General features: G+C 32.4%; 1 protein-coding gene across 1 annotated transcript in view; it reads right to left on the minus strand.

Annotated features, from left to right (window-relative positions):
* The window catches only part of LOC129974884 (CD109 antigen-like), a 160268-nt gene that overhangs the window by 65485 nt on the left and 73452 nt on the right, over nt 1-21331 (minus strand). Inside the window, exons 4-12 of the mRNA XM_056087658.1 lie at nt 17679-17847; nt 14405-14475; nt 14022-14073; nt 11469-11791; nt 10003-10233; nt 8954-9148; nt 5664-5783; nt 1659-1721; nt 330-527 (exon numbers count right to left, since the gene is read on the minus strand). Of these exons, the coding sequence (XP_055943633.1) occupies nt 330-527; nt 1659-1721; nt 5664-5783; nt 8954-9148; nt 10003-10233; nt 11469-11791; nt 14022-14073; nt 14405-14475; nt 17679-17847 (1422 nt within the window). The remainder of the gene's footprint in view (nt 1-329; nt 528-1658; nt 1722-5663; nt 5784-8953; nt 9149-10002; nt 10234-11468; nt 11792-14021; nt 14074-14404; nt 14476-17678; nt 17848-21331) is intronic.

Genomic DNA, 21331 nt, shown 5'->3' on the forward strand with positions numbered 1-21331 from the left:
GTTGTTGCTTTTCCCCTTTGGATTGAATACCAATTCAAACCAAGACAAGATATCGGAGAATGAGGGGTGCAGTAGCTTCTGAGGGTAAAGACCCCTGAGCACCCGAGGGAGGAAGTCTGGCTTTATCTCATATGAAGATGGCACTCACTTGCACAACCCCCTTTTTACAGGGTGACTTTTTCACACACCTTACAGACAGAGAAAGGGGGGAAAAACAACCCTTCCCGAATCAGAACTCGAATCCGGAACGCCTAGATCACAGAGGGAAGACGTGCTACCCTTAGGCCAGGACGCCGGCAAAGAATTTGTGAAAAATGATATAGATTAACCTTTCGCTTGTTGATCGCGTCCACAGGCAGGACGACGCTATCGGTGAAAACCTCTCCGTCATTCGTAATGTGGTAGACGACCATGTGGAAAACAGGGGCCATTTCTGGGGAGACAGGGACGGAAAATGTCGTGATGCTGTGAATCATCCCTGACACTTTTTCTGTGCCTGATTGAACAATGATGCCCTTCGCTATGACCTAGGAGAGACAAAGGGAAGTCAAAGATATATCACGGCTATATGTTGAATTGGCTTAGAAAAGAGCATTTTGATTAATTTTTGAAAAGGTAAGTGAATCTTTCCTTAAAACTCGTTAAAAATAGGTTAACAGAAATGCTTGACTTATTTTTTGCATTTACTTTCATATATGGTATTTGTAATGTGTTTGTTCCCTGACATGATGGTAAATTTATTTTAATATTTTTAAGAAACTTGTTTATTTGTAATTAATAAATTAATTAATACTATAAATATGATAATTTTTTGGGTGTTTAAAAGATGATTTGTGTGTATGCTAGATGAAAAAAAAAATTAAAGATTACAGCCTGCTTATCGGAAAAATTTGATTACTAAATTCTATTAAGAAAATCCACGATATCGATAAAAATTAAATTGTCTAATAATGACTGTTTTTTAATTGCAAAAGGGAAATGTTTCGTTTCAATTTTTTTTTCCTGAAACTCTTTAATTAATCAGAAACTTTTTGGTCAATATTGGTCATCAAAATTAATTTTGTAATTGATAGAATTCTTATAAATTATTTTTAAATGTCTTGCATACCAATTATCATTAATAACCCGTTTCATTATAAAAATAAAGAAAAAAAATCGAAAAAAAAATGTCACTTTTTTTATAGCTGTTACATGTAATGAGGCATTTTAATTCTCTTTAATTGAATATCAATATTTCATAACTGTTGGATTTTTAATTATATTTTATAGTAATTCATAAATCAAAAGTCTACTTATATTTATCTGCAAATAAAATAACATTCAATCACTATCCTGTGCAAAGAAAAATGTAATTAGCAATATTGAGTTAAATTTATATTGCATTTTTTTTTAATTTGGAAAGAAAGTGAAAAAAAATTAAAAAATTGACACCAAATATATTAATTACTACTTTTTAAAGTTAAAACTGCGTTAGCAAAGATAAGTGATTTTGAAGCTGTAAATCTTAATTTAAAAAGTTTACTATTTCAATTTAACTTCATCAATATTTTATATTGTTATTTACGTTTAAACATATATTCAAAATGTAAAGATATATATTTAAAAATTACACTAAAATAAAACGAATTAAATTTTTTAAAAAACTTATTACAACTTACCAAGTAATTGAAGAATTTTAAGTGAAAATTGGTCCAAACGTGAAATACTGCATATTCTCCTGCCTAGAATAGGAAAATAATAATGACAATCTATTTTTATAATATATTTAGCAACATATATTAAAATGATCATGCATAGGCCATCCAAAAAATCATGAGATATGAAAAATGTATAATTAAGGCCAACTTTTATAATAGCAAATTTCAAAACAATATCCTTCATATTTTCCAAATTTTGATAGTTGAAAGCCACACAGAAAAAAATTACAATTAAATATTTTCCTTAAATGAAACTATTTTATTAGTTAACAATACTTGTTTTTAGTGAAAAGAAAATAACCAGCTCATATTTATTTGCAAAATGACTATCATGTAATATTTCATATGCATCATGCATGTATGTATGCATATATATATATATATATATGAAAATATATGCATCTCATACATCATGCTTTTTTAATTAAGAATGGCATAAATATACAGAGAAAATTTTCACAATTAAAAATCAGCAAATAACTTTATTTAACTGAAATTTTCCAAATGTTTTGCCTATTAATTCCTAATTAAGAGATGGGTAGAATATATTTATCTCAATATGAATCTAATCTGTCATTTAATATTGTCTTTGTAAAGTACAGAATATTTCATATTTAAATGATAAAGCAGCAGTAACGCATGGATATAGGATAATTTTTCTCTTGAAATCTGAGTTATTAGGTCCTACAAACATCGGAGAGAAGGTACTCTTTGGGTCACCATTTAATGTTAAGTGTCAATACTATTTCCTTCTGTGTTGATAGTTCTGAAAAATATGTAATGTGGGTTTTTTTTTTGCTGGATCTCTAACCACGCTAGTGTAAATGGTAATGAAATAGCAGATGTTGCAGCTAAGGCAATCCTTTTTATGTCTACAACGACCACTCCCCTATCTTAATGTGAAGAAATTTATTTATTATTATTTATTCATTTATTATGGCAAAGAATCATGCGATCTTCAATTCGCTGATAAATTACATTTCATTGAACCATACATTACCTTGTGGCCAGTTGTCTCGGTGCGAGAACTTGATGTCAAGCTGACTCGACTTCGCATCGCGCACACCCGTTTCGCCCATGAACACCTTTTGTTTGATGAACGGTGTCCAACTTTTTCAGCATGTCAGGTCAATTATACCGTCGTTCATATTTTAATAGAATGTCCTGTCACCATAGGTTACGTTATTTCGGAGGATCAAATTTATACATGCGTGATAGGGTAAGAAAATACCCTCACCTGAACATTTTTAATTTTCTACACAAATATGTATTTTTGCATCTTATCTAGTTCCATTCCTTTCTTTTAAGTTGACTGATTTAAATTTTTTTGTTTAACTTTGTTTCTTCATATTTGTAGTATAACAACTTCTCTACATATTATTTTCAATTTTTATCATTTTCAATATAATTTTTACCATATGTTAGGCGCAGGATGGCCAAATCTGGTTTTTGTGCCATAAACTTCAAACTCAAAACTGCGTTGACAAAAGAGAAAAAAAATAAGTGAGAAACGACAGTACAGAGACAGATATTACTATGTTTTTATGACAATGACAGACAATTAATATGTTTTTCTACATAACACTCATAATATTCTTCAATCTAAATCACAACATCTAACATTTTGTGAATACAAGTAATCAAAGCCAGACTTTTGAGTTGTTTCAAGATACACTTTTACATGAAGATTATCTGTGCTCAAATCAAAAAGAGATTTTTTTAAAAGTATTTTCACTGATGCAGTATATTTTCAACCCCTATCTGAAATAATGTTCTTGATATCTACACCAGAGTTTTTTCAACGGACTTTAAACGTTAGGCTTCACGATCAGACAATAAAGCTAATAGCTACGTTGGTACAACCTTACCAGGATTTCTTACCATACCTGCATACTTCGACGGATTTAGGATCGTAGTTGAATCGTAATTCTATCGTAAATGAACGATCGTTGTTGAGATCTGGAATGAAACTCGCGAACTTTCAATCCGTATACCTGAATAATGCGGTTCAGCAAAATACAGTTAAAAAATAAGACGTCTGAAGGGAGTTAAATCATTGAATTCCGGCAATTATTTAAAAAGCTCCAAATATTTTGTAAACAGAAAGTTAATACAACATGAACAAAAGAATCTAATTGAACTCCTAGAATGTTACTTAATATTTAGATATGCAGTCTAAGTAGAATGTACTGCTGCTTGTAAATATTACATACTATTATTGTTTCTATAAATTCGTACAAAACTGATTTAATTTTTTAATTTAATAACTATATTCCTTTTTCTTCCTTTTTTCATTGTTTGTCTTCGGCTGTCCTAATGTCCAGTTTTGCTTTTCTTTGTTGTATTTACTTATTTTTCCTTTCACTTTATTTGTCCCAAATAAGAAATGAAGGTCATGATAATTCGCTAGTTATAATACAATATTCTGATAAATATTTGCTTCTATTGTATTAATGCTAATAAGTTCACGTTGTTGCCTTATACTTCATAAATATTGATGTTTTTCTGATACCTATTTGATGACTCCGTTGAATGGAAGGTCATTGAATGACCTTGCATTCTTCAATATTTTGGGGTTTTATACATGAATATGGAATTCAGTAGAATGATTTTTCATATTCTAACTAAAAAAGAAGATTTGTCTGAATTTCGCTGATGCTCTATGGAGATTTCTTTTAATCACATAAAAGTATTTGATATGCAGATTTAAATCAAACCAGTGAAAGACATAAAACTCTCTCCTGTATTTGTATGAAATGCCGCTGAAGAGAACTGAGTATGTATTTTAGACACCTTCTCTTTGGATGACTGAGCCCAAAATTTCATGTAGATCTTATATTTTTGTGTCAAGACGTCATGCCTTGTTTCATTTATCTTGTTTGTAGCATTTTTATGTTATCGCTCTCCATGTACTCACAAAAATATAGAATGGGAAAAGAAGGATCAATCTTTGAAAGGATTAGGGCCAAAATTTAACTCAAATTTATACTTTGGCAATAACAATAAATGCCACATTTCATTTACTTATCTTTTTTAAGTTTAAGGTTTATCATATTAACTTATATACAGAAAGCAGATTTCCATTTGATGGATTAAATTTGCAATTTAGATGCAAATATCATATGCTAAACTTCATCCGTTTTACTTGTTTCATTGTTGCATTTATAGACAAACAAACATAATTTCAAAAATTGTGTCTCCGGTAGTCTAAAAAGAGTAGATGCATCACGAGATCGAATAAAATGCTTTTCCTTTATACACTTCATATTCGATAAGTATAATAAAATGCACCTGTTTTTATGTAAATCGTTAAAATTACATTACTAGTTTTAATTTTGTTAACGTCCAGTTTAAAAGCAATACTAGGACTATTTTGGGATAAACCTCGTAATTCTGAACCATGATCAGATGGCAAGGACGACACCTGTGCTGGCGCCCCCTCTCCAAACTTCCACACCACACGATTTAACGTGCACCAGACCCGCTTACACGACGATTCTTCAGCGGAATTGATTCTCGAACTTGAAACCCACCGATTTCGAAGACAGCCACTGCAGCCTCCAACTAAGCCACAGTGCCTCATCGCATTACAAACCCAAATAAAATGTTTGAATATAATCTTATACATGAATATGGAATTCAGTGGAATGATTTTTCATATTCTAACTAAAAAAGAAGATTTGTCTGAATATGGATATATGCCAAATGGAAAATAATTTTAAACATTTGGAAAGCCATTAAATTAGAGATATGTTAAAATTAATTCTAAAACATTCAGAATGGGAAATGGGATTATTGGATCCTTGCGGTTGTTTTTCAACATTATTATAAATTTTTTTCAAAAACGTTTCTTGATGTTTACGATTTATCTATAACTAATTGCATTCTTGGTATCTAAACCTTCTTAATTTAACTTCTTATGAATATCTTATACATTTACCACGTTAAATTTCAAACAGTACTTACTTGAGCTTTTTTTGTACTAGTTGAAACTTGAAGGTATCGATCTTGCCTGCTATACATTGTCAAAATTGTAAGTTCCGCTCGTGATCTAGCTTCAGGGTCATGCATGTCTTCATAATAAGCCTATAAAACATTGCATATATTGTCATATTTTTATTTGGTTTTAATTTGCTATTGTAATGAAATTGCAAATGACTGCAAATCTATATCTGATCATATTTTTTAGACTAAAATAAATCTCCGTAGAGATTTATGAAGCTTGATGAAAAAATATTAGTAATTTTAATTATAAAATATAATTTTAACTATACAATCTTCCAGACAATACAACATGTTACACAATATTGTGTGATATAGTTATATTCAATAATTTAATCATCGATTCAAAAATTTTAATATTAACCAATTCATATTAGTTCATATTATTATGCTGCAATTTGGTTGCAAAAAAAAAAAAGCTCTATTGTGCAGAATTTTTATTGAATCTAAATTTTGAAATTACATGATAATGCATCTTGGATTAAAAGTCCATTTATAAGCAGAACTGAACAACTTAAACTCATTTACTTTTAAAGTAGCTGTTACACACACACACACACACACACACACACACACACACATACAGGGTGTTGCCGAATTCGACCGACAAATTCAGAGGGGTGATAATAGACATCAAGAGGATAAAGAATCACCATACAACATGGGGTCCCAAACAACGTTTAATTGGGAAAATCGCAAAAATAAAGAGAGTCGGAGAACTATTGGAAATTGTAAAAAATTAATAAAAAAATAGCAAATGCTGTTTTCACAAGGAATTTTCTTTAAGTGAAAGCACATTCTCAAAAGTTTTTTCATGCTGGTAATATGCGGATTTGATGATCTAGGGGATCGTAAATTACTGAAAACGAAAAAGGAGTTATAGCCCATATTTGCAAAAATATTAAAACGTGAAGAAAAATAAAAGTTTGGAAATGTAAGGAGTTTTATAGTCTATAGTTTGATATAAACGTGTAGTGTGAGAACTGGGGAGTTTTAAAGATATCCAAGGAAAACTAAAATGGGAAACAGAAAACATCGCTGCAACATCAGTATTGATGTCCGCAGGGAGCGTTTCAAATTCGAAAGACAAATTATGAGCAAGGAAAGTAGGCATTAAATAGATGAAAAATTATCAGAAAACATAGAGGTCGCAGGTAAAGTTTTTCAATGAAAATCACAAATTCGGTGGAGTTTGCATGCTAGATGCTTGATTCACACAGGAGGATGCACACTTTTCTGCTAGAGTTTTATTCTCAGATGAAACCTGCTTTACGAGAAAAGGTGTCTTGAACAGACACAATGCGAATATTTGGTCATTCGAAAATCCCCACACCACTATCTCGTCGAACGTACAACACAAGTTTGATATTAACATCTGGGCAGAATCATCTTTTGGATCTTATCTTCTGCCCGAACGCCTCAGTGGCAAAAAATACCCTGTTTTCTTCCAGCATGTTCCTCCAGATTTACTGCAGGGAACACTGACAATTTGGTTAATGCTTGATGGAGCACCAGTACATTTAATTTACATGCGTTAAACCTGACTTGTTGTTTGCGAATGAAGTATAACGATCATCAATTCTACAATGCTCATTGATGAATACTTGCTCGCTGCTTTTATTTTTCTCGACCGCATGAAAAATTTACGTACGAGAAGGCTTCTTCTCGATTTTCTTGTTCCTTATCCTCGCATTCATAGGTCCAGTCTCTTCCTCAGACTCATTGTCTTTTCGACATCTGTTTTTGCGAATTTCACTGAATAAACTTTACCTGCGATCGTATGTTTTCTGGTAATTTTTCATCTATTTAATGCCTATTATCCTTGCTCTGAATTTGCATTTCGAATTTGACAACGCTCTCTGCGAACATCGGTACTGATGCTGCAGCGATGTTTTCTGGTTCCCATTTTAGTTTTCCTTGGATTTCTTTAAATCTCCCCAATTCTCACACTACATGCTTATATCAAACTATAGACTATAATACTCCTCACATTTTCAAGCCTTTATTTTTCTTCAAGTTTTAATATTTTGCAAATATGGGCTCTAAACCCTTTTTCCGTTTTCAGTAATTTACGACCCCCTAGATCATCAAATCCTCATGTTACCAGCGTGAAAGAAAACTTTTAAGAATGCGCTTTCACTTAAAAAATATTCGTAGTTAAAACATTATTTGTTATTTTTTATTAATTTTTTACAGTTTCCAGCAGTTCTCCGACTCTCTATATTTTTGCGATTTTCATAATTAAACGTCGTTTGGGAATCACCATACAACATGGGACCCCATGTTGTATGGTGATTCTTTATCCTCTTGATGCCTACTATCACCCCTCTGAATTTGTCGGTCGAATTCGGCAACACCCTGTGTGTGTGTGTATATATATATATATATGTATATATATATCAAAATTCTGTTTTCTTAACTTAGTATCTTCCCAAATCATTAAAGAACTGAAATTTCACCTAAGATAAATTTTATTAATCAACGAAAAAAAAATCTTTCAAGGCAACTGGAAAAAAATAATTAAAAAAATCAATCAATGAAGGTATTTTTTCTATCATTCTTGTATCAAATAGAACAGAAATATTCGAATAATGACTTTATAGAATTTCGAAAATGAATTACCAAATTGGAATATCAGATGCAAGAATGCTTGAATCAATTTTTATATTTTTTCTGAAAAGTGTTTAATGTTTAAAACCTTCCCACTGTTATGTAAATTTAAACAGCAGTACAGAAAAAAAAGATACACCTTTCGATATGATCGTTAGAAATCATACTGTGGGCAAAGACTCGCAAAAATGAAACAGAGGCACAATACAAAACTTTTTACATTTCTGTATAAAATATTAAAATTTGAGATTCGTTAGCGCTCTGACTCACCATTACGACTTCAATAGGTTTATTGGACATCGTAGACACACATACACACAAAACAAACAGCTTTAAAAAGAATTAATGATATTCAGAAACGTATATTAATGAAATGGTGATAAGCTTGTAGCTTAAGGTGATAGCTCAAATTTGCTACTTTTGTAGAACTAATTACAGCACTAAAACTTGTGTTAGCTCATTAAGCTGGGATGCATATCACTCGTACTTTCTATATGCAATCGGTGTATGTCTGATAGTGATGCCGTTGATGTGATGACACTGATTAAAGCACTATGAATAATTGGCGCTGGCTTTAGTATTATCTATGAGTTTGTCACTGACTGTTCCAAACATACTAGTGTTATTCATTCAGTGATACTCACTCTTATTACAATTTTTTCTGCATTTTTGGGTGGGTCAATGATCAAAGACACAACTCCGTCTATGTGAAAAGGAAGAACTTGTTGTTCCAGATCTCGTCTTCCATTTGCAGTATAAGCTACTGGGTTGATGATAACATTCGAAGACATCAATTTTTCTTCTGGTAAGGACACCAAATCACTATATGATACTGCTATCTAAAGTTAAAAAAAAATAATAAAATTTCCGTTTCGAATATACACAAAGAAAAAAAAACACCAAACAGCAGTATATCCCCATATTGTAGTTTTTTCTATAGGGTTTCATAACACAATATAACATAATGAATTAGTCAGGTTTATTTCTTATTTGCAGTCTTTGGAAACCAAATGCTTCTGCAGATTATTTTTTTTCCTAATTTGTGTAATAAGCAGAAGATTATTTAATAAAAATTTCTCTGATTCTGCAAAATTATTCATCACACTATAATAAGAAAGCAATTTTCAAGTGATTAGAGGGATAAAATATTTTCTGCATCCAAACATTGCAACTAAAGTGCAGCAATGTTTAAAAATAGCATAACACTTTAAATAGCACTTTAATCGTAGACATGAAATTATATCTAAGCGATTTAACTGGAATTAAATATAATCAAAATAGAATATAAATATAGTTGTTGTTATTGCGATTGTGACAATACTGAAGCAAAGTTTAAGTGGGCCTGATATGCTTATTTAAATATTTGTTTTCATTATCAAAACAAGTTTCGATTTTTTCTTATGCTTGAGACTATATTATAAGCTCTATAAAAATTTATTACCTTGTGGAAGCAAATATAACAACCAAGACATTTAAATCTTTAGGTATCTAAAGCCTTAAATGGTAGCTAACAAGTAGCACAAAAACCTTACCAGTTAGAAATAGAAATGAAGGATTCAAATAATTTCTTTAATAAATTTATTACTCGATCAAATTTCACCCTTTTTTCACGTTGTTCTTATTATTCGATATATTTTACATAACAGTGACATATGAATAAATGACAATCAAATTTAAATGAAATGTTACTTGCATGTGTCTTAAACGGCATTCCAGGTTTGAAGACCTGAGGATTTGTACCCAAGAAACGTAAAGTAATTGTGGAATTCACCACTCGAATTCTCCCGTAAGCAAACACCGTGAAGTCGTAGAATCTTTCACCTACTGTCGCTTGTACCTCGATTTCACAATGCTCCAAAGGTACGGGACTTGCCATGTTTCTCAATTCAGACAACGGAATGCCGAAATCGTAGGTTCCATGAAACTGATAAAAAAAAAAAAAAAACGGGATTAAATAATGCTTAAATTCTATTTAATGGACAAGGCATAAAAATATACTCACTTTTTCTAGAATCCAATAAAAATTTTGTATTTTTTTGCAATACAGCTTGCTTTTTGATTTAAGATTATTCGTAATGAATTAAATATCCTAGATATTAACGATCGCAGTTAGTAAGTATGTCATTTTGATATATGGTTTGTTCATCTGAGAAAGCGCCCCTCCCCCTTCGAACTGAAGCTCACCCATGCATTTAATTTTGTCTGATGTATCAAATGCCTTGTAGTTATCAAGGGATTTTCTAACATGCTGCAATACTTAATGTTGACAATCTCTGACTTCAGATAAATACTTTCTTGTTGGAGGCATTATAACGTAAAAATGTTTATTCTACACAAATTATCTAAAAATGCAAAAAAAAAAAAAAAAAAAAAAAAATCTTTCGAATATACTAAATCTTTTTATACGCCCAATCGTATGTGCTTTTAATCTCCCCTAGCAATTTGTATTTCTGATATTTAATCACCCGATATGTAACAAATGCTTTTAAATAAGTGACAAATGTATAAAGTTGCCCCATAAGTTTCTTTCCTATTTCTAATATGAAATTAATGCACAATATTTACTGTTTAAGATATTATTTATTTTTTTATAAAATACCCCTTTTGTGGTATCGTCTTCTTCCATCTCTCAGGAAGCCTCAATATGCCTTATTTCCAAAATTGGGAGAGATGCGATTCATAAGTCTGGTCACCGTCAATTAAGTGCGGTGCCCAAACTTCGCAGAGATAAACATATCTCATCTTGGTTAGGTGATTATGCACTGTTTTTTTAGGAATCCTAGTGTCACTCACTATTTTCCGCATACTACATCGAGGATTTTCATCAAGCATGGCCTTGATAAGGTCCGTATCCGTCGTTTTGGGCGCCTTTTTTGAAACAATGAAGCATATCTTGCCGTAAATGTCGCCTTTCGCTACCCATGTTTAACGTTGTGGATGAAATTTTTAAAAGAGACTGTGACGCTAACGAAATGTACTGTAAAAGAGCTCTGGGACAACTGAAGCCGATGACATAAACGGCTAATAGAGTAGTCTGCATGTTTGCTCTAGCGGAGCCAGATAAGGCCATTCACAGCGCGATGAGAAAGAAACTTTTGGGACACCCTAATAATTGTAGTCAATCTAGAAAAAGAACAAGCAAGGTGATTTTGAACTTACTATATCCACATATTCTTCTATATAGCGGTCCTTTAAATCGGTACTTAAATCTTTGTATTTTCCTAAAGGTCTCAAAAAGGTTTTCAGAGTGAGGTTTCCAGTGACGGTGGCCACACTTGTGTAATTGGCGAGTATCTGACCTTCCAAGAATTCATCTGTATTGAGAATGAAAGCGTCGGTGCCCACATTCACATCGAACCGATGACTGAACCATCTTTCCATTAGAACTCGAGTCTCTTCTGTCTGTCCTAAGGCGACGACCTTGATTGTCCACCAACCCTCAGGATAGTCATAAGGCAGCTCGAATTCTAAATTAACTATGCCTAAAAGAAACGAAATACTTAAGCATATGTAATAAGCTATTTTTAAACTAAGCACATTGATTCAATCATTTATAATACATTGTTTCGACTTCCACACTTGCGAAATGTTGCTACTAAGATAAAGTATTGAAAACGTCAGAAAAAATTGTTTTCGAGATTTTAATGAATTTACACCCATTCAGAGGAAACACAATTTAAAATGTAAGTTTAGCCTTTTGGATATTCTATCATTTTACGCACTGGAATGATTCAAAAAACTAAAATCTAATTAGCAAATTATTCACTATGATTTAATTTTATGTATGGATTCTACTAAGCCAGTCTCTTGAGTACCTCCTCTTACCATCGAACTCTATGATGGAGCGAATTTTGATCTGCATACAGGTACCATGTAGTATCAAGGTTCACAGTAGTTGATTATTTATAATTAACAAAATCATTTCTTGGCTCGAAAAGTGAAAATATAAATATAATAAGGTAAATTTATTTTTCAGATTTTTTTAAAAAAAATCTACAATACAAAGAATCTATATAATTTCCCCCTCTCACTCGGCAGTTCTGTAAGCTCACAGATCTGGAATACTCCCTGATAGTAGTTATTGCATGGCCCTAAGATAGTGATACGAAGATAACATTGAGAAAGCAATTGAAAAAAATAATATGGAAATAAGATATTTTTATTATTTTCTTATATATATAAAGCCTAAAAACAGAAAGTATTGTTATTGGTAAACATTGGTCTTAAGATATAGAAGAATCGTCTCATTCAAAATTTTCTTGAGCCCGAAAAATCAATTTTTATAATTATAATTTTTTGCCGATACCTTTATGAACCTTATGAAATAAAAATGCTATAAGATAGGAGGATGAAACTTAGTCTTAAGGCTAAAAACAAGAATTTTGGACGAAGCTACGAATGGGGCATTTTTTTACTCACTTTGACTATAAATGAAAGAAGTAAAACAAAAACGCAACGAGTGAAATGAGTGAGATTTTAACATAATATTTTATCATGAGAACAACGAATCTTAATTAATTTTTGGACAAAATATAGCATTTAGCAAAAGGTCAAAATTGCATGCTTACTATTCTTGCGTATGCTAAGAAGCATAAAACATCTGTTGTAGTATATAAAAAGGAATCGAGCGAAGAATTCTTCTACCGGCTTCCTTAGCTGCTTTTATTTTCGCTGCATTTGTATAAAAATTATGGCCAAAAAATATGTTTCTTCAAAAATTTTCAATTTCATTTCATTTCTCAATCATCATGAAAGCAATTCTGATAACTTTTCAGTGATTGATTTAATGCAATAAGGTCACTCGATAAAAGAAATATAATATTGTTAAGGACACTCCAGCGGGCTCTTTCCTTTTTGTTGGTCTATGAAGAAAATATAATCAGCAGTCCTCAGCAGAAAACAGCGACGTTTATTAAATACGCCAAATATACAGCCAAGATGAACACAGACAACACACAGCAGCACACTACAACAAACAGTAGTCCATAAGTAGTAATTGGTAGCAATAACTACCACAGCACACGAAACGGCCAGGCAGAATTCAGCAGAAGGAGGGAATCTGCATTGCCTCACTCCACGGTCTCTCCGAACGTCTGCAATTCTCCACTGTCTCCTCACTTTAGCTGTATCTAACTGCCGACTCACTAGTGCACAACTGGCTACTTTCACATACTACTCGATGCTACTTCCACAATAAACACCAGGAAACGGCACACGGCTCAGTTCAGCAATCGCTTGAGCTCCACACAATGCATGTTCTTTGCTGGACTGATCCAACTATCCGCCGTTGCTTTGTTATCCTCTCGACGACTCTATACACTACTGATTGATTGCAGCTTAAAACTGCCGCCCTTTTATAGTTCCCCGGAGCTGGGCAGAGACGGTTCTGGATCAATCAATCGTCTCTCTACTTCTATTGGCTCAATTGCTAAAATTCTGGAAGTTTACAATAATATTTATTTTGTCGCCAAAACTGCCAAATTTACCAAGTTGTAAGATCACTGACTTGGCACCCGATCAGCATCCAACAGAGATGATCGTAAAATAGTTTTCAAGTGATTGAACTAAGAGTGCTTTGGAGCAACATTACAGATTTGTTTCAATATGATATTAAGATATAAAATTTTTAACACAGAAATGCCGTTTCATCTCTTACAATATAAACTGAAATGATTGAGAGAAAAAATAAAAAGAATAAAATAATAACTGTACCTAATAATGGATAGACAGAAACCCATCTCTTCATTGTGACTCCTCGTGAATCCTAAAACGGTGGAAAAAATAAAGCGAGTTTCAGTCTCAATAGTTTTAAAGAAGTAAATAACACGCTGAATATCGGATCAACATTTTCTTTAATCTTTAAAGAAGATAAATGGGTAGCTCATTTAAAATGGTTATTGCTTCAAAAATTTCCTTCCGTCGCGTCTTTATAATCAATCCTTTATAACCTACCATGGGTTTTGAAGTATATAGTATATACAATAAATGCAAGTTATATTTATACTAAAGTCAGGCTAATTTTGCTTGCTTTATTCTTATTTAAGAATAATAAATGTAAATTTAGGCAAAAAAATTAAAGATTGAATTTAACTTACCACAATATAAATATCTATCGGTTCTGTGAATGGTTTTAACTCAGTTGTCAACAAAACGATTCGAATATACACTGAAAAATAAAGAAGGCTTCATTACAAGGTAAATAACAAGATATAACAAAACTGAACAAATATATTCTTAAAAATTTATCGCTTTAATTAATTATAAGTAATTCAATTAGAAAAAAACTCAAAACTATTTATTTTAATATTATAAAATGTGTTGGAATGCGTATTGTTCGTTTACAGATATGATAAGTATAAAGCGTATGGAAAAGGTGATATCGTTTTATATATTAATAATGCAAACAAATAATGGTTTTTATCAAGCGTTATCAGAATTTCCAAATGACAGATCTCCAGTTGCAATTCATGCACCATAATGGCGGAAGAATGATTAGTGAACAATCGGCAAATACCCGACAAGTCACGCATTTCTGCAGCAGAAATATTGATTCCGGAGGAATTGAATCAAGAGAGACTGATGGCTATTAGTGTGTCCCCTGCACACATCCAATCCAAAATCAAATGTTCTAATTGTTTACGTTTCTGATTTCATATGTTAAATATACAACAACATTTTGCATTTTTGAAATTGCAATCTTTGACATGTTCTATCCTTTTTAACGTTGACAGAATATTTCCTAACTAAACTCCGTGTATCATTTAATCTAACAGTTTTTAAAAATTCTGTACATTTAAAGCATTTTTAAATTTAATTTGCAATTATCACAATTATTTCTTAAGCTGGCGAATAGACAAAATATTATAATCGATCTTTTAATCGAAAATTGATAGAAAATATTCTTCATGCATTTTGTGCGAAAGTGAACGTTTCTTCTAGCTTCATTATTATGAATAAACGGCAAAAAAACAATCAAAGACTTCCCAATTAAAGATACAGTGTGAGACCATTTCTCAACTTTTTCGAATGAAAACATTAGAATTATAAATATAAGCATATTAAACCAAATTTTTTCACACTAATTTCCACCAATACAGACACTCAATGAATTACAGGCAATAGAAACAAATTACACTCATGTCCAAAATTAATGTCACAAAGATGTTTTTCAAAGTAATTCTGAATGGCTACCAGTAAAATTTAAACAAACTATATTTTATACATTGTGAAAGACTGGCAACGCGATATTAACCTTTGTTGTGGGAAAAAAATATTGTTTAGCATTAGTTTTTGAGAAATTACTGAAATTAGACCGTTTAGGCATCTGGGATTTTTGTCTGCAATTTTGTGAATATTGAGTTAAAACTAAAAATTTAACATGTTTTCAGTGAGAATGAGTTCTCATAATCCTTTAGACGATTCATTGAGATGGAGAGCCGTTGGCAGGCTTAAAGCTCGGCAGTCTTAAGCGGAGGTGGCTCGATGATAACAAGTGGCACCGAAAGTGGTATCCAAGTTGTGGAATCAATTCCAAACAAGTGGTACTGTAACCAGGAAGGCAGGCCAAGGCCGTCACAGAAAAAAGACGTCTGCACAGGATCGCTATTTGGCATTAAGCCCCCTACGGCATAGGCTGACAACGGCTCCTCAACTTGCTCTTGACCTTGCTGCTGCGTCTGGAATAAGAATTTTCAGACAAACAGTATACAAACGTCTAGCAGAGAGGGCCCTTTATGTCCGGTGACCAGTTGAGTGTGCCCCTTTGACTGCATCCAACAGAAAAGCCCGGTTGTTATGGTGCCGAACACATCAATCTTGGGCACAGCAAGAATGGGGGCGTGTTCTTTTCAGTGATGAGTCGATATTTATCACACATAGTGGAACTTGTCGAATCTTCATCTTTAGATAGCGAGAAGCTCGCTATCATCCCTCCTACGTAAAAGATATTGACAGATTTGGTGGCAGAGGAATCCTTGTCTGGGGTGGCATAATGTTGGCCAGTCGTACACCACAGCACGTCTTCGATGGAGGTATTGCCAATGCACATCGCTATAGGGATGAGATCTTTGAAGCCTATGTGTGGTTGTTTCGGGGTACTTTTGGTCCAGACTTCATGTTTATGGACGATAACACGCATCCATACAAAGCCCAGATCGTTGACGATTTTCTTGAGGAAGAGGATATTCAACGTATGGACTAGCCGTCGAGGTCTCCGCATCTTAATCGTATTGAATATGTTTAGGATGGTATCGGAAGAGCCATTGCACAGCGTATCTCCCCTCCTAATACCCTCCAAGAGTTAAAAGCCGCGCTTTCGGAAGAATGAGCTTTGTTGCCCCAAGCGTTTATTGACACCCTCATAAACAGTATGGAAGCTCGTTGTGAAGCCTGTATAGCAGTGCGCGAAGGTCACACTCCATATTAGACAGGCTTTTCCCGAGATAAATGCTTTATCTCTGATTCATAATGTAACACTTTTTGATACACCCTGTTTCTTAATCCCCAATTAAAATCTTTTTCATGTTGTTATGTGCCTTGTTTTTTCTTCCATTGTAGTGTACCTCTGTGCCAAATTCCGTGGCAACACAATGAATAATTTTTCATTTTTCTAAGATTTTATGTTTATGACCTTAATTTTGGACATGAGTGTACATTATGATATACAGGGTGGTTATAATTAAAGTTCCACTTTGAAATAGTCGTTAAAAGGAAACTAATTGAGCAAATGCTATCAAACTTGGTAATAGTTTAAAGGAGGTCATAGGAATTTCTTTTCCTCCAAAAAAGGGAGTAGTTAAAAAAAACTCCCCAGTAAGGGAGAAATGGCTCTGTATGCAATATTGATAAACAATATAAGACATGAAGTCATCGATTAAAAATGGGTTTAATCGTTTCTTAAACGTGTTACAAAGCATGTTTAATGTGTGTTATCTGAAAAACACTCTTTATGGTGATAATCTAAACAATTTGACGGAACTGAAAGATGTGATACACCGACATGTGCATAACATTCCTCCTGATATGTTAAGAGCTACTGTTGAGGATGCAATAATGCGATTTAACTTGCTTTCAGTAAATGGTGGAAGCCACATGGAACATGCTTTGTAGCATGTTTCAGAAACGATTAAACACATTTTAAACCGATGTCTTCATGACTTATATTGTTTATCAGTGCGCCATTTCTCCTCTGGTGGGGAGTTTTTTGACTCCCCCCCCCGTGTTTTTTTGCCGGAAAAAAAATTCTCATGTCCTTCTTTAAACTATAACCGAGTTTGATATAATTTGGTTGAGTAGTTTTCCTTTTATGACCATTTCATTCAAAGTTGAGCTTTAATTATAACCACCCTGTATATTCCAAAAAGGACTCACTCATTTGTTCCATATTATAGACTAGCTGATTGGTCTGAATGAGGATGGTGAGAAATCTTTCCGAAAATCCGACCAGAGTCTCATTTGTGAATTCGGAGCCTCCCAAGTTGCCCTCTCGGTGACCTTCAATCTTTAATCGATAGGCACCTGGAATAGCATTGAAAGGGACCTGCGGAATAAAAACAAAATTAGGATATTATATTTGAAAATGCTTTGTTCCGAGAAGCATGGACATGAATTGTAGTTTTCGAGATTCTACAATTTTTTGAGATGAAAAAAGCGAGTACAAAAACGAAATGAACATCTAAACATGGTTATTACTTGATATTTTTAAATCTACAATTCTCTTTTCGGTGAAAGGGACTGAATGCTCAGATAGTGACACCCTGAGGCTTATACAACAATTATGTAAAAATTTAAAACCGTTTCAGGGAATTACAAAACCCCGAATGAAACAAAATTTATTCGCATATGTAAATAAATTATGAAAAATTATTAACATATAAGGTAGAGAAGAAATAAAGTATAAAGGTACATTTAAATTAAGGCAAAAATGTAACACTCTAAGCATACTGGATAAAGTCGAAAGAAAAACAATATTTAAATAAAAAAAATATTTAAAAAAAACTAAATAAATGGATTCCCGATGGATTAAAATGAATTTTAAAATGTAAAATGTCTCATCTATGTCTTCACACCTACCTTCTGCTTCAAACAAAATTATGCTTACATATATACAATTATATTTAAATTTAAATTCATTTTTCGGAGCTCCCACCAACACACACTCTCACCGCTATCAACCACCAACTGCCGCTCAACTCTTCCTCTCTCTTCACTTCGTCTTCTTTCAGCCGTGTGGCCGAAAAAGCTACGTGGAGGTTAGAGGCGTGATACCTTTATTGAGTTCCAGTCCGTCTGACCCGAGATGTTTTCCAACTCTTATTTAAGACGATCACATGAAGTTATTCTATAGATATTTTGTACGTTTTGTTAGTGGAGATGATACGTTATATATCTGAAAGGAACTTTTCTGCTTATATATTTTCTATAGCTTTTTAAAAATTGTATCAATGTACTTACTTTTCGGGTCAATATAACGCAATACTGTTTTCTCTTTACAAATCGCTAATTTAGTTAGAAAGGATAAAAGTAAATTCCTGTGAAGTATTCACTTGGATAACAAAGCAATTCGTCAACAAGAAGACATCACGAATATATTCAGGAAATTTGAAAAAAAAAATGGATAGAAATTCAGACAAAATATTTTATCGATATGAAAATACTGCAATCAATAAGTTCTTTTCATAAACGGCGAACAGTATGAATAAACTCCATTTAAATACCGAATTAAAATATTGTATTTGTGCTATAGTAAAGCTTCAAAATTCCTTAAGACGACACTCCTTCATACCGGAAAAGAAAACCTGATCTAAAATCGGGAAAACAAAATCAAGCCATGCGAACTACAAATGATTTAACATGCAAACTTAGAGGGTACAATTGAACATGCGGAAATTTCATTTCCTACAAACAAAGTCAATTTCTTCAAAAATGAAGTATGACTATGCTTCAAATTATCAGAAACATAAACCACAGCTTCATGTTCGAATAACGAGCAAAGAGATGCATGGCTCAAATTTTTATTTTTTGAAGTGATACAGCTGCAATAAATTTAAAAAAAAGAAACAAGTAAGTCACTTTTTCCAAACACAAGATATCTTGGTAAATCAATGAGTAACAGACCATACAGAAACTCAAATATAACAAAAAGTTTTAAATGTCAGTAAAGAAACCGCTGTTAGTCTTGATCAATTTTGAATAAGTACTTTTATAAAAGTAAACCAAATCGCCGATTTAAAATATTTTTATAATGGTTCTTTTATTCGTTTTACTTTTAAAGCATTTATTCTCTGAGCATTAATAAATACGAAATGAACTGGAAACAAATTTCGACAAGACAGCCACTTCTCAATACATGAAGATTCGCAAAGCATTAGTATAGCTGAAAGAATACATAGTAAAACACCAAATGATTACAATTCATCTAGAAGATGATGCTTCTAGATCGCATTTATTACTAGGAACTAAAAATTGCACAGCGAATAAAATCACGTACTTTTGTCTACTTTGCAGTTAAGGTGGCTACTATCATTTTGTCTACTTTGCAGTGAAGGTGTCTACTATAGTTTTGTCTATTTTACAGTTAAGATGCTACTATCATTTTGTCTACTTTGCAGGAATTATGAAACAATTCTGATAGCATAAATTCTATCTCTATTAGAATGTGAATATGAACAACTGATGCTATATTAAGCAAATAGAAAAAAAATGTCAAATTTTTTAAATATATAGATAGTCGATTTTTCCCCCCACTCTTTATAAATTTTAAGTACTTTAAGGGAGTAAAGATACCACATTCTTCTCTCGTTATATTTCTCAACGATTGTTAAACTTTCTACAACATGAAAAATAATGAATTTTTTTAGCTACTCTGATGGACAGGCTAAAACATTTTTTTTAACTCGGAAAGACCTAAATGACAGGATTCTCAAAACTCCCCAATTCAAATTTTTGGATAACGCTATTCTCTCAGTACCCTCCCTATACAAGAAGTGAAAAGAAAGCGGTTTTGACCGTTTTTCTAAGTGCAATAAATCCGTGTTAATGATTATGCAAATACAAGACGACCTTCTTCTCTTTGTCTGACCATCATGGCTTTCGTGTACCCCTTGAAGGAGAAACCTTTCTGCGCGTGGGATTATTTGCTTCATTTTTCACAGCTCGACCTTTCCTTTCAGATGTGTGGGTTTATTCACAGAATTTATTTCTTCATGATAGCTCTGATAAAACACATTTTTACAAACTTAAGAAATCCAAATTTACAGATTAATTAGCTAGCAATAAATTGAGTAAGTTTTTAAAATTATGATCCTGTTTTTCAATCTCCAAGAAGAATTATTCTTATTATACAATTTAAAAAATACTTAAAAAGAAATGTAATATAAATGCAAAATAAATACGTTTGTTCATGGTTAACAAAAAATACGTGGGAATTTTGAACTTACTGAAAAGAAAATTTCAATTGTGCATTTATAAAGCAAATTTCAGTGAGTATCTCTAGGATCACATCTTCAACACTTTCAACACTATCGACGAGATATCTCTTCTTTCAGATACTTCTAATTACAGGTTTCTGTGGGCTAAAATTTGCCTCTTAGACCAGTTTAAAAAGGTTGAACATTCTAATACATATTTAAGGAATACCTTCACTTTTTTCATTTATTGTTTTGTATAAAAGAAGAACCTGTAATTGGAAGCATCTAAAAGACGAGATATTGTTACCGATATCTTACGTTACGGTAACATTGAAAGTTTAAATTCTAAAAGAAAATCAACTAATTGAAAGAACTATGGAAAAGCGAATAAATTGTTAAGTTTCAAAATTAATATTCGTCTAAATTTTAAAAAATATGTTCTAATCGCCTTTTGTTTTAGGTATGTGATCAACCATGAAATTAAATGCAAAATTCGGCACGGTAACAGTTAAAGAAAACCAGAAACTGTTGCAATATTCGATGAAATATGGATATATAAAAAGGGATGTGATTAAAAAAAAGTCTGCTTATCACCATTAAGCTAAAAGAGAAGCT

This window comes from Argiope bruennichi, chromosome 7, assembly GCF_947563725.1.
Source record: "Argiope bruennichi chromosome 7, qqArgBrue1.1, whole genome shotgun sequence".
NCBI classification, from domain to species: Eukaryota; Metazoa; Arthropoda; class Arachnida; order Araneae; family Araneidae; genus Argiope; species Argiope bruennichi.